At 47.2% G+C, this 13063-nt stretch overlaps 1 protein-coding gene across 1 annotated transcript in view; it reads left to right on the top strand.

Moving 5' to 3' along the window:
* The window catches only part of LOC142907360 (myelin protein zero-like protein 1), a 36872-nt gene that overhangs the window by 977 nt on the left and 22832 nt on the right, over window positions 1-13063 (top strand). The window contains exons 2-3 of the mRNA XM_076056794.1: window positions 1509-1669; window positions 6743-6944. Of these exons, the coding sequence (XP_075912909.1) occupies window positions 1509-1669; window positions 6743-6944 (363 nt within the window). The remainder of the gene's footprint in view (window positions 1-1508; window positions 1670-6742; window positions 6945-13063) is intronic.

The raw sequence follows: 13063 nt of genomic DNA, 5'->3' as shown, positions 1-13063 counted from the left end.
GTGTCTCCAAGATCCTTAACGCACTCTCCTCCCTCTCCCCTCTCATCTCACTCTTCTCCCCTCCACGCACTTTACTGCCTCTCCCCTCTCATCTCAGTCTACACCCCTCCACACTCTCCTGTCTCTCCCCTCTCATCTCACTCTACTCCCCTACATACAGTCTCCTACATCTCCACTCTCATCTCACTCTACTCTCCTCCTTACACTCTCCTCCCTCCCCACTCTCATCTCACTCTACTCCCCTCCACGCACTCTCCTACCTCTCCCCTCTCATCTCACTCTACTCCCCTCCACACTCTCTCCTACCTCTCCCCTCTCATCTCACTCTACTCCTCTCCACACTCTCTCCTACCTCTCCCCTCTCATCTCACTCTACTCCCCTCCATGCTCTCTCCTACCTCTCCCCTCTCATCTCACTCTACGCCCCTCCACACTCTCTCCTACCTCTCCCCTCTCATCTCACTCTACTCCTCTCCACACTCTCTCCTACCTCTCCCCTCTCATCTCACTCTACTCCCCTCCATGCTCTCTCCTACCTCTCCCCTCTCATCTCACTCTACGCCCCTCCACACTCTCTCCTACCTCTCCCCTCTCATCTCACTCTACTCCCCTCCACACAGTCTCCTACCTCTCCCCTCTCATCTCACTCTACTCCTCTCCTTTTACACTCTCATGCCTCTCCCCTCTCATCTCACTCTACTCCTCTCCACACTCTCTCCTCCCTCCCCCCTCTCATCTCACTCTTCTCCACACTCTCTCCTACCTCTCCCCTCTCATCTCACTCTACTCCCCTACACACAGTCTCCTACATCTCCCTTCTCATCTATCTCTACTCCTCTCCTTTTACACTCTCATGCCTCTCCCCTCTCACCTCACTCTACTCCCCTCCACGCACTCTCCTACATCTCCACTCTCATCTCACTCTACTCCTCTCCCCACTCTCTCCTACCTCTCCCTTCTCGTCCCACTCTACTCTTCTCCTTACACTCTCCTACCTCTCCCCTCTCATCTCACTCTACTACCCTCCACACTCTCTCCTCCCTCCCCCCTCTCATCTCACTCTACTCTTCTCCTTACACTCTCCTACCTCTCCCCTCTCATCTCACTCTCCTCTCCTTTTACACTCTCATGCCTCTCCCCTCTCATCTCACTCTACTCCCCTCCATGCATTCTCCTACCTCTCCCCTCTCATCTCACTCTACTCTCCTCCTTACACTCTCCTACCTCTCCCCTCTCATCTCACTCTACTCCCCTCCACTCAGTCTCTACCCCGGCAGATGGGGATTTTCTCTGAAGCCCCCAGTCGACCTTGACTTACTGGTAGGTCGCTCTTTCTGCTCTGCTTCCCCCAAAGCCTGGGACTCCATTCCCCCAGCTACCCGTGCTGTCAACTCCTTGTCCGTGTTCCATGAATCCTTTCTGGAAAAGTTATGGATTCTGGCTACCCCCTTTCTGGCTTGGAGAGATTCCACTGTGTACACTGAAGTTGTGCCTTGCTGTCTTTACAGAATACGCCATTCTCCTTGAAGCAGTAAACGTTACCATCACGGGCCCAGCGACGGTCAATCCTGGACAGAGCTTAAATCTTTTCTGCAACTTCTCATCAAGTAATGAGCCGAGTACAAAAACTGAAATGAGCTGGCAATTTGGAAATTCTCACATGCAGCAGGTCAGTTTCGTGATGTGCAAGATTGTAATCTGGTTTTCCACTGAGGCTCTAGCTATCAATATTGTGTTTCATGATTTACGTTTGGGTCAGAATCGTGAAAATCCTGTATGTGGATATTTTTCCTGTATTCTCGCTGTTGTGCTGAGGAAGTGATAGATTATGCACGTTTGTTTTCGTGACTACTTAATTAATTGGCTATGTTGGCTGGGGCAGGTTTTATCACATAATGTATTCACGCTGCGATCTAAGCCAAAAACTCATTCTAATTTGCTTTTTATTCCTTGACTCTCGCATCATGCATGGCCACCGGTTTGCATTTAATGGTGAAACATTTTAAATATTGTATTGACGGTTGGGAGGAGCGGTGGTGCAGTTGTGCTGTGGCAATCTGAGTTCGATTCCAGGCCACGGCTCACATCAGTGGTAAAGAGTGATACACAAACTGGTCCCGGGCCCCATCCTCCATCACCAACCCAGCACTGACCAGCGTGGTGAAGTATGGTCAACCCCCAATCCCTCTCCCGTGAACAACACAGGGTGTACAAAGTCCTTCATCCAGCAGTGGATTAACAAGGGACTGCCAATAATGTATAATGCACGTGTGTCTGACTTGACAAGTGAGATAACGTTGCGAAAAATTGTCGCTTAGCAAATTCGTTAAACAATCATCGTATTCCCATTGACTCCCTCCCATGTTAAAAGCTGAGTTACGTTTCAGCCCCATATTTTTTCGTGGAAATTAAATTGTTCCATAATTTGAAAAGAAAGTAACAAAACATTAAATGTAACACTTCTACCATACATGAGGAACCACAGTGCAAGATCCCCTTTATTGCCAATGATGTCACCTCCTTATAGCCACACATTTGAAATCAACACTCTCACACAATATTGTATTGACAATATTTGATCAAGCTGCAACCAATGCAAAACTCGATACCCTGCCACCAACATCGGAGTGTCATTGTTCATCACACAGCTGCGAAATAAGATATCGCCGCTCGACTACATCCACACGTCGATTCTCAAATCATGCTCGGGCGTGCTTGTGCTGCCGATTGTTCACCTGGCAAATCTTCTATTGGCGAAGGGCTGTTTTCCAGACCAGTTCAAAATGGTGCAGGTAACACCGCTCCTGAAAAGAAGTTTGCTTGAGCAATGCCCCAGCAAACTATCGCCCGATCTCAAAGCCGAGTACCTTTTCAAAGATCATAGAGCATCTGTGTGTCTGGATTATTTCCCCATGACTGGAAGATTCAAAACCCATTACAGCCGGTGTGCTGAAAGTTCCACAGCACGAAGACGGCCCTACTAAAGAACACTGATGACCTTCTACAAGATCATGGATGACCGGTGCACTGCAACGTTGGTTGGCCTCGATCTCTCAACTGCCTTTAACACTATCAACAATGAGATACTCATTGGGTGGCTAAGTGAAGGTTTGGTGTATCTCGCACGGCACTGTGGTGGATTGAGTCATACCTACATGGTCGATCACAGTTCGTCAAGCTGGGTGATGAACAGTCATCGCCTATGCCATGCCAAGTTGGCATACCACAGGGGTCCATACTTGGGCCCATTCCTATCGCCGATGTCACCTCACCACATGACATCCAGTTCCAACAATATACTAATGATACACAATTGTATACTGCAGCGAAGTCAAAGTTAGATACGGAGAGCCTCGGTAACCTCGAAAATTGCACGTGAGTGGTGCACGTGTGGTTTGCACGAAATAAAATGCAGCTTAATCCAAAACAATCGGAGGTTCTCCTGGTTTGCACTCAGGCTTAGAAGAAATAATTTGTGGATCAAGTGTGGTGGTTGCAGACACCAGGATTCAGTTTTCTCATCTAAAGAGCCTCGGCACCATACTCGACCAGAATGTCATTTGATCACCACCTGGAAAATATCGTCAGTTTCTGTATTATCATATCAGGGCTCTAGGACACATTCGACCACTATTGAGTCATGACATAGCCAACACGGTGACGTGTAGTATAGTATCGACTAGGCTCGATTATTGCAACTCACTACTCCATGGGACATCCTGGCAAAAATATTACCAAGCCGCAGCATGTACAACATTCTCTGGCATGTGTCATGACAGGTACTGCAAGACCGGACCATGTCCGTCCAGTGCTCGCTGAGCTGCATTGGCTTTTGGTTACCGAAATGAATTTAGGTCGCACGCATTGCAAACAAAGTGCTTGCCATAAATGAACCACAATACGTAGAATGAGAATAAAATAATAAATTGATAAAATAAAATAACACAATAATATTCTCACGACGTTTTGGCCACAACACAAGCAGCCTTCATCAGGTGAAGGGGACGAGACTGTCTGGAGGACAACGCTGGAGTGAGAAAGCCACGCTGAGATCACAACCTTTAAGCTTAGAGTCGCGGCAGCTTAAAGGTCGTGATCTCAGCGTGGCTTTCTCACTCCAGCGCTGTCCTCCAGACAGTCTCGTCCCCTTCACCTGATGAAGGCCGCTTGTGTTGTGGCCGAAACGTCGTGAGAATATTATTGTTATTTTATTTTATCAATTTATTATTTTATTCTCATTCTACGTGACTTTACCGAAAGAACCAAAGAAGATGAATCCTTGCAGTCACGAAAGCTTTAAATCGAAATTGAACCACAATACCTCGCTACTAATCTCATCAAGGAGCATAAACCATAACGTGAACTCCGCTCATCCTCGCAGCAGTGTCGGATTTTTGTTGGCCATTGAACAAAGACGGTGGTCACCCCGTATCATTGCACGGCGCTTTCAGATGCGCTTCTGCAGCCGTCTGGAACGCTTCTACCTTCCGATATGAGGAAGCCACTCGGAGCGATGATGCACTTTTAAATCATCATCTAGATTGACAAACTCATTTGTTTAGAACTGATGTTTTTGTTGAATTTAGTTTGTTGTCCTCCCGCACCTCCGATTAGCATGGTTGTATGGTGCAAAAGAAGTTGAACGTACATAGATATGTAGTGTCAGCGGAGCGGGAGACAAGGTTCTTGAGGAAGCACCTTCTTTATTCAACACTTTCAGGTTCACAGGTTCGCCCTCGCTTCTCCCAAGTCGTCTAGCCAAGGCCTTAACACAACCCTGACCGTGTTACACCGACGGCGCCGACCGAGACACACAACAACTATCTGGCCGCGCAATATTTAGCGAAGGCGGTGAAGACGACAGCGACGATGAGACGAGTCCACTTCCCAGAACCGGCAGCCACGAGCTTCCGCTCTCCACTGCTTTTATTCTACCAGGCGCGTCCTGGCTCCGCCCTGACCACGCCTCCCTTCTCGAACCCACTAGTGGGTTCCAGGGGCTTCCAGATGGGGTCTTCTATGACCCTTGCCACAGTTCCTCCGCCCTGCCAACACACCAGCGTATATGCTCACCGGAGTGTGTACTGCTCATACACTGCAGTTGCCATTGCTGGACAACAGACGGCGCTATTACACTACACATATGTAATGACTCGGACGACTGGATACTTGGAGCCTCTTTATTAAAGACACAGTGACTATACTGAGCTGTAGCTCGTCCCTTCCCTCGAACGTCCCCTCCCCTTGTGCTCTGCCCTTTTATATATTTCCAGTCCCCTTTCTCGAATGTTCCCTCACTGTATTTCCCTTAGCCAATCTCTGTCCTTTCCCTCTAATGGATCCCCTTGTTTCCACTCTGGTTTCTGCCTATTCTTATTCAAACCTTTTCCTCCAATCACTTCAAAAACCTGCATTCCAACCAATCCCTGAGGAGGTCTCTTTCTGCCAATCGGAGACCTTAGTTTATCTTTGAAATAACCGTTAGGCTGCACATTGGCTTGGGACCTTTTTCGGTCATTACACATGCATAGACTAAGACCCCCCTGTATAGCCTGAAGAGACCTTTAGCGAGTAGCACCTATGAAGGCTGGCACATCACATAAGGGCGTGAGTGGCCAGCACCACACCTGCCCGCCCACCTTTGTCTCCCCAGTCGTGATGCTTACACACCGTGCCAGGTCCTCATTTGAGTCCGAGCCAACCTATGGGAAGTGCAGGATTGGTTCAGATAATTGTCGCCGGCATTAGCCGTGAGCAGCAATCAAACTCTGGTCGCCGGGTTTGTAGCGCAATGTAGCGCCAACCGTTGCCCCACCCCTCCCCCACCCACTCCTTACAGTGCCACCACGAGGCCCCCATTCGCCACGCACTGTTCCCCATGCACCCACACGCGGCCCACTCAGCACGCTGTAGCTGCTAAACCAACAACTGTGGAGGTCGGGGTGGGCCCCCATTGGATGCATCTGCTCGTTTTGTTATGTGAACAAATTGCGCCAAATAAACACATTCCTGCGGAGGAAGCTGGTAGGAACGTTGGGTTGCTCGGTCAATGGCCAGGGTCAACGGCGGCACCACGTGGTGTATTCCACAAATATGCCGGACTGTGAGGGCGGGCACAAGCCGGCGTGAGTAGGTTAAACGTTGAGTTTTATAAGGGCACCACGGGGTGACCAGCCCCTCCCCACCCACCCCCCACCCAGCCCCTCCCCACCCAGCCCCTCCCCACCCTCCCCAGCCCCTCCCCACCCAGCCCCACCCAGCCCCTCCCCACCCTCCCCTCCCCACCTTCCCCTCTCCACCCAGCCCCACCCCTCCCATTTTATCCGGGTGTCCGGATACACGTGGACAGACATACACAATTAATCCCCTGCCTCCTGTGAATTAATCCCGGTTGGGCTTCCAGTCCACTACGTTTCCTACCAGTATAATGGATGTATATTACCAGAGCATTTTTTTTTTGCATATTCACCAAAAGTGTGTGTGGTTAATAAAACGTATTCTTACACAAATTCAAATGCTCGTTACGGTGAATGCTCGTCAATATAATGCTTAGTTTAGTGAGGCCCTTTAAGTTGTCGTAGGCCCTAGGCACAGTGCCGAATGAGGCCTATTAGACAATACACAGCCCTGCATCTCAGGTGTGTGTGTAGCACTAACCCGGTCTGTCATCAGGGTTTAGTCTTCCTCTTAAAGCCACCCGGTGTGACTTCATCGCCCTCTAATCATATCTCTGGTCTTGCAGATCTGCAAGTTTATGGGAAACTCGGTGATGCCAGTACCTGATGCCTTTAAAATGCGCATGACCTGCACTGCTGACCTGGTCAAGAAATTTCTACAACTCTGCATTAATCCTGTCCAGCACAATGATAATGGAAGATACTTGTGTGAAGTTAGGAATATGCCCGATGTCGACGTCGGCAAAGAATCCTTCGACGTTCATGTTGGTGAGTGCAGTGTCTGTGATTCTCTGATGTGTGTGTTTGTGAATAGTCTGACAGGGAGACGCAACTCGTTGCAGCTGCGCGTGTAAGCAAGCGTCTCTGTCCCAACAAGCGTCTCTGTCCCAACAAGCCCGGCTATGCAGCTGAATACTTTAGACTTCTTCTAGCGCACTCAAAAAATCTTCGCAATAAATTATGTCATTGTTAAATACGCAGCTTCATTCCTAGAAATCTATTCATGCCCTGATCTATGACAAAAGCACTGAATGATGCTAAGCTGTTTTGAGCATGTATAGTGATTGCAGTAGCTAGGTAACAAGTGCCTGGATTTAACGTGGATAGGAATTGCTGGGCAATGTTGCGGACTTAGTGACAAACATGAACAGCCATTTGTATGGCTATCCTATTTCCTTAAGTGGCCAACAACACATTGAGCTACATGATAGCCATTTTGAAATGAGTGGGGTTCTCCAGTAATTCACTCGTTTTAGCCGTGGAAATAAATCGATGTTTACTCAATTTTTGCTACCTCAGACAGTACAGATTTCAGCTCTAGCCCATGGACTAGTAGAGTCTAGATGAGATTACACGTGCAGTATGACATATCCAGCCGTAGAATTTCCACTGCGACACTCATATTGGCTACTCCCAGTGGTGGGAGTAGCTGTGCTGCTTATCTATTGCCATAAGGGCTTGAACCCACTGTATCAGCAACGAGTGTGTGCCGTGGTTGCAACTCGTTGGATGATGATGACGATGATGATAGTAGAGTTTCTGCCAGGGTACGGATTGGGGCCCATAGGATGTATAGTGTGAGTGTGTGCACCTGTGTCATGTAAATGTGGGGAGCACGTAAATGTGCTCGCTACTAGCACTTGCCCCGGCAGCCTGTTAAGGCGCATACTCCTTGGTTCTTTCGGTAAAGTCACGTAAGTCGAAAATAATAGATCACGACATTTCGATCGCAACACAAGCAACCATCATCAGTTGAGATCAAGACAACAGGGGAACTGCTGACGAAGGAGAAAGCTACTGGTGCTGATGCAGGCTGCTTCTAAATGGTAGAAATGGGCGTAGCCCTAGAGTCATAAACGATTGCTGAGCGTGAGACAAAGGGGGGATCGGCGGAGGGGGGGAGAGAAAATGTGCACCTAACCACATCTCTCCCCTAGCCCTCTACCATGCTCCACAATCAGCTCATCGATCCAGCCACCAGACCTCTGCCCCAACGACCCTTCACCTACCCTCATCCATGCCCAGCCATAGCACCTATCTATCTTACCACTTCACGTGTGTGAACCATAACCGCGCTGCCACTTGTCCACGTTGCACCTGTCCGTCACCCTCATTCTCCATCGCACTCCACCTTATTCCTCCTTCCCTACCCCTGCAACATCAGCAGCTGCATTGCCAGGCCCTGTGCCTCCGCCCCTTCCATCACCGCCCTCACTGACAGCCGCTTCACCCCACCTGTCGCTCGCCCTTTTGGCCCCTTGTGTACCGCCACCAGCTTGCATTGTAAAGTGCCCCGTAAAGGGCGTTGCTGTATAAATCCTAAATAGAACAGAGGCAATCGTGGTCGGCGCATTGTCGAAAGCTCAGTACGTCGCGTGACGATTTCATTTGGCCGCGTCGGGTGGTGCAGGGTCCACTGACACAAATGTGACCAGATCATGATGTCGGCGGTGAAAACCTGGTTAAGAGTGCGCTTGTCTATTTACCACAGTAGTGGTAGTAATAGTATTAACGTGCGCCATCTGCTTCACTCACAGCGAATGTGAAAGATCCCCTGAAGTCATTAGCAAGAGTTAAATCAACTATTTTATTTTACCAGGTTAAGCCCACTCAGCTATGTAGCAGCTCTTTTTCAGAAGCGAACTGACCACAAATGACAGCAGCTAAACAACCTAAACGCATGTTTCTACAAACTCACAGATATCCAGAAACTCGTGTTGACACTCGCAGTGACACATAAAAACCCACAGAGACCCACACTTATCGAGGCTATCAACTATTTTACTTGTCAGGTAAGGTCTACTGAGCTATATATCTCTTTGTCAGAAGCGACCTAGCCACAGATGATCGCTCATCGAAGTGGCTTATCAGCATCATCAACACGTAGAAATTTATAGTCACAGCCACGTAATCTCATCGCACGTTGATTCTCCTAAATGTGGGAGGGGGAACCGGAGGACCTGGAAAAACACGATAAGTTAAACATGCAAACTCCAAATATATAGCGGCAGGCATCATCAGGGACCGAACCCACAACCTCCTCCATACCAGGCGAGGGAGATAACATCTCATACCGACCGTGGCGTCACGGTCCAAATTTTGCATGTTTAAAAAAACTGACCTCACATCCCTCAATTTATATCACAGACAACAGCAATCAATTGCCCCCTACTGGCAGACGAATACCACATGTCACACTTGCAAATTAGATTCATCCTGGTCTCTTGAATATTCACCTAAAACATAACACCGTGTAACATTTATTTATTTTTTCTTCCTGGGTAGTGTTATTTCCGAATTGCTTATGCCTCAAAAGTACAGGAAATGGCTATTTTTTCCCCACAAACTTTGCTTTTGTGACCAGTACAGTGATATTTAGAAATTTACCTATTTTCCAGAACATTACAGATAGATTCAGTACTGAGCAAACGTGGAGTAACTTCTAGAACATTCTAGAACTTTCCAGTAATATAAATAGTTTAAATACAGTTGCCTTAAGCCCACCAGTTTAGTTTAGTTCCAGCTGCCTAAGTGGATACATATATGCATTTTTCTGAGATGGCATCAAGTGGCGGCAAGCATCCGTCAGACGCATTTTGCTATGTCTGCGGCCAATTTATCAAGACAAGTACTCTGTGGAAGCATCTGCTAAGATGTGTGAGGCCTACAAGGCATATTTCGGCATGCCTGTCAGGGATCAAGACAAACCCTAGGCACCTCATTTCACCTGCGAGCAATGCAAAAAAAACTCTGGAAGGTAAGATGTACAATTGTTGCTCAGGATTTTATGTCATAAAATTTGTTTAAAAATTTTTAATTGTAAAAGTTTTTAATTTTTAAATGTTTTACAATTTTCAATTTTATTTAAAAAAAATACATGAAAAATGTTGGGAGAATCTCGTACACGTTAGTCATGGGTGAAATAAATGTATTTTTGTAGGATGGTGCAGAGGGGAAAAGACAGCCGTAAAGTTCGCTATCCAAAGAATTTGGCAGGAACCCACTGACCACTCAAGCGACTGCTACTTCTGCATGGTGGACCCTTCCACACGTCGGACTGACAAGAATGCACCTGCTATCACGTATCCGGACCTTCCTTCATCCATCGCCCCGGTGCCACACTGCCATGAGCTCCCTGTACCCACTCCTCCGGAGAGAGAGCAGCCGTCTTTAGAAGAGAGCAGCAAGTCAGAGAGCGAGGAAGACGTTGTAGATCCAGATGACAATTTAAGAGGTGGAGCTGAGGAGAGGAACCCATACTACTCCAACCAAAAAGACCTCAACAATTTGATCAGAGGTCTCACCAAGTCCAATGCCAAGCTTTTGACACCTCGGCTCAAGCAGTGGAACTATTTGGATGAAACTGTGCAAGTCGCAGATCAGAGGAAGCGTCACCAACCGTTTTGCAGCTTCTTCACCCGTCAAGATGGGCTCTGCTTCTGCCACAATGTGACCAGTCTGTTCGAGGCAATCGGAATCGCCTGTAACCAGAATGAGTGGCGCCTCTTCATTGACAGCTCATCCAGGAGCCTCAAAGCCGTGATGCTCCATAATGTTAACAAGTACCTGTCTCTTCCCCTGGCTCACTCGGTGCACCTCAAAGAGGATTAGAACAGCATCAAGACCTTGCTTGAAGTATGATGAATACGGCTGGGAGGTCATCGGAGACTTCAAAATGGTGGCATTCCTGATGGGTCTCCAAGTTGGTTTTACCAAGTTTCCCTGCTATCTAAGCCTTTGGGACAGCAGGGACTTCAAGGCGCACTACCACAGGCGGGACTAGCCACAGCAGACCGAGTTCTCTGTGGGGAGGAACGTCAAGTGGGAGCCACTGGTGGATCCCTGGAAGGTGCGGATGCCACCACCGCACGTAAAATTGGGCCTTATGAAACATTTTGTCAGAGCTGTAGATAAGGAGTCGGCAGCCTTCAAGTACCTTGAAGACCTCTTCCCTAAGCTGTCTGAGGCAAAGGTCAAAGCCGGTGTCTTCGGCGGACCACAGATAAAGAAGATCCTGGAGTGCAATGAATTCCCCAAGAAGCTCACTAGTAAGGAGAAAGCGGCTTGGAACAGCTTTGTTGGAGTGGTTCGTGGCTTCCTGGGCAATCGCAAGGTCGAACACTACGTGGAGCTGGTTAAGACTGGGGAAGAACTATGGCACAATGGGCTGTAGGATGTCCCTCAATGTCCATATCTTTGATGCTCATCTTGATAAATTCAAGGAAATGGGAGTGTACTCGGAGGAGCAAGACGAGCACTTCCACCAGGATATACTGGACTTTGAACGCCGCTACCAAGGACAGAATAACGCTAACATGATGGGAGACTACATTTGGGGGCTGATTTGTGAAAGTTATTTACCGTATAATCGTAAATCTCGAAAAACTATTCGCTTCTAAATATTTTGTCGTCATCTTTGTATTACATTAGTATAAATACATGTTAATTTTGATTCGTAAGTTATTTTTTTCTGACTTCATGTTAACGAAAAGACACATTTGCCTGTTTTCTCATTGAAAATATATAAATTTCAAAATATAGCTGTCCTGGTCATAAAAATGTTTGTGGGGAACAATAGCCATTTTCTATAATTTCTAGGCATAAGAAATTACGAAATAACTTCCTACCCAGGAACAAAAATTGTGTTACATAGTGTAATCAGCTTTAAACTTAAACTTCCGTATCATCATACTCAATCATTGACCCACTCACCCATCATCTCACTCACCCATCTATTGATTCAGTCATTCAACATTCACTCACCTGTTCAGTTACTCGCTCATTCACTATCTCACCCGTTCACCCACTCACCTACTCACCCACTCGCTCACGTACCCACCCATTCAGCTGTTCCCCCACTCGCTCGCTCATGAAAATGAGACTCATCGCCATGTTAAACAAAAAAAACATTGGCCATATGTTTTACTGCCTCATTAAATTGCATTCATGACTTAGCACAGCTGCTGGCTCTTCATCAAATCTGGCTGGGTGGGCATTGGGGGGAGGAGCTCAGACTCGCCAGGATGCTTTATGGCCTCTGATTAGCGCGGTCATCTCCGTACGGTGCTAAATAAGTTCTACATACATACATCCATATAAGAATAAGTTTTACCCTTTCTGGCAATAAAACAGGTGTTAAGATGTTAAACACCAAACTGAAACCTTTTGTAAGGAATAATGTCTGCATATACCATATATGCTTGTGGTGGACATGCAAACAAAAAAATGTTCTGGTAGTATATGATGCATTGTCTTTGAAACTGATTGCTCCACACCAGAGAAAGCTTTCTTTAGAGCCTAGTTTAAAATTGTGTTAGACCAGAGGACGCCAAAAGGTGAATAGCACAAAGACAATGCACTCAGGACATTGAGAGCTAGAGGTGAGCAGCTACAAAATGGGACCTTTTTTGCCAGTCACCATGGCCCATGTGCCAGGCTATGTGCACGTTAAGGCCAAAGGAGTTCAACACACATACAACATACACTACTATACACTACCATGCTACTATACACTACTAGACTGCTGTAGGTGCAGCTTTCTTATACCAAAATAGTAAGTTACGCCTTAACCTGTGGGAGCAATAAGTCTGACGCGTGTTTGACATGTCTTAAATCGAAAAACTGTTTCTTTATTTCTTAGCTGCACAACATGAACAATTTCCAAAGTTATATCTTGCCTTTTTTTCGATTTAAAGCTTTCGTGACTGCAATGATTCATCTTCTTTGGTTCTTTCGGTGAAGTCACCACCACGTAGAATGAGAATAAAATAATAAATTGACAAAATAAAATAACACAATAATATTCTCACGACGTTTCGGCCAGCGCTGTCCTACCAGACAGTCTCGTCCCTTCACCTGATGAAGGCCGCTTGTGTTGTGGCCGAAAC

Source organism: Petromyzon marinus, chromosome 78, assembly GCF_048934315.1.
Source record: "Petromyzon marinus isolate PM22_M1 ecotype Great Lakes invasive population chromosome 78, UKy_Petmar_22M1.pri1.0, whole genome shotgun sequence".
In the NCBI taxonomy this organism is placed as follows: domain Eukaryota; kingdom Metazoa; phylum Chordata; class Hyperoartia; order Petromyzontiformes; family Petromyzontidae; genus Petromyzon; species Petromyzon marinus.
Note: the sequence above shows the minus strand (reverse complement) of the source record. Positions and strands in the feature narration are given on the sequence as shown.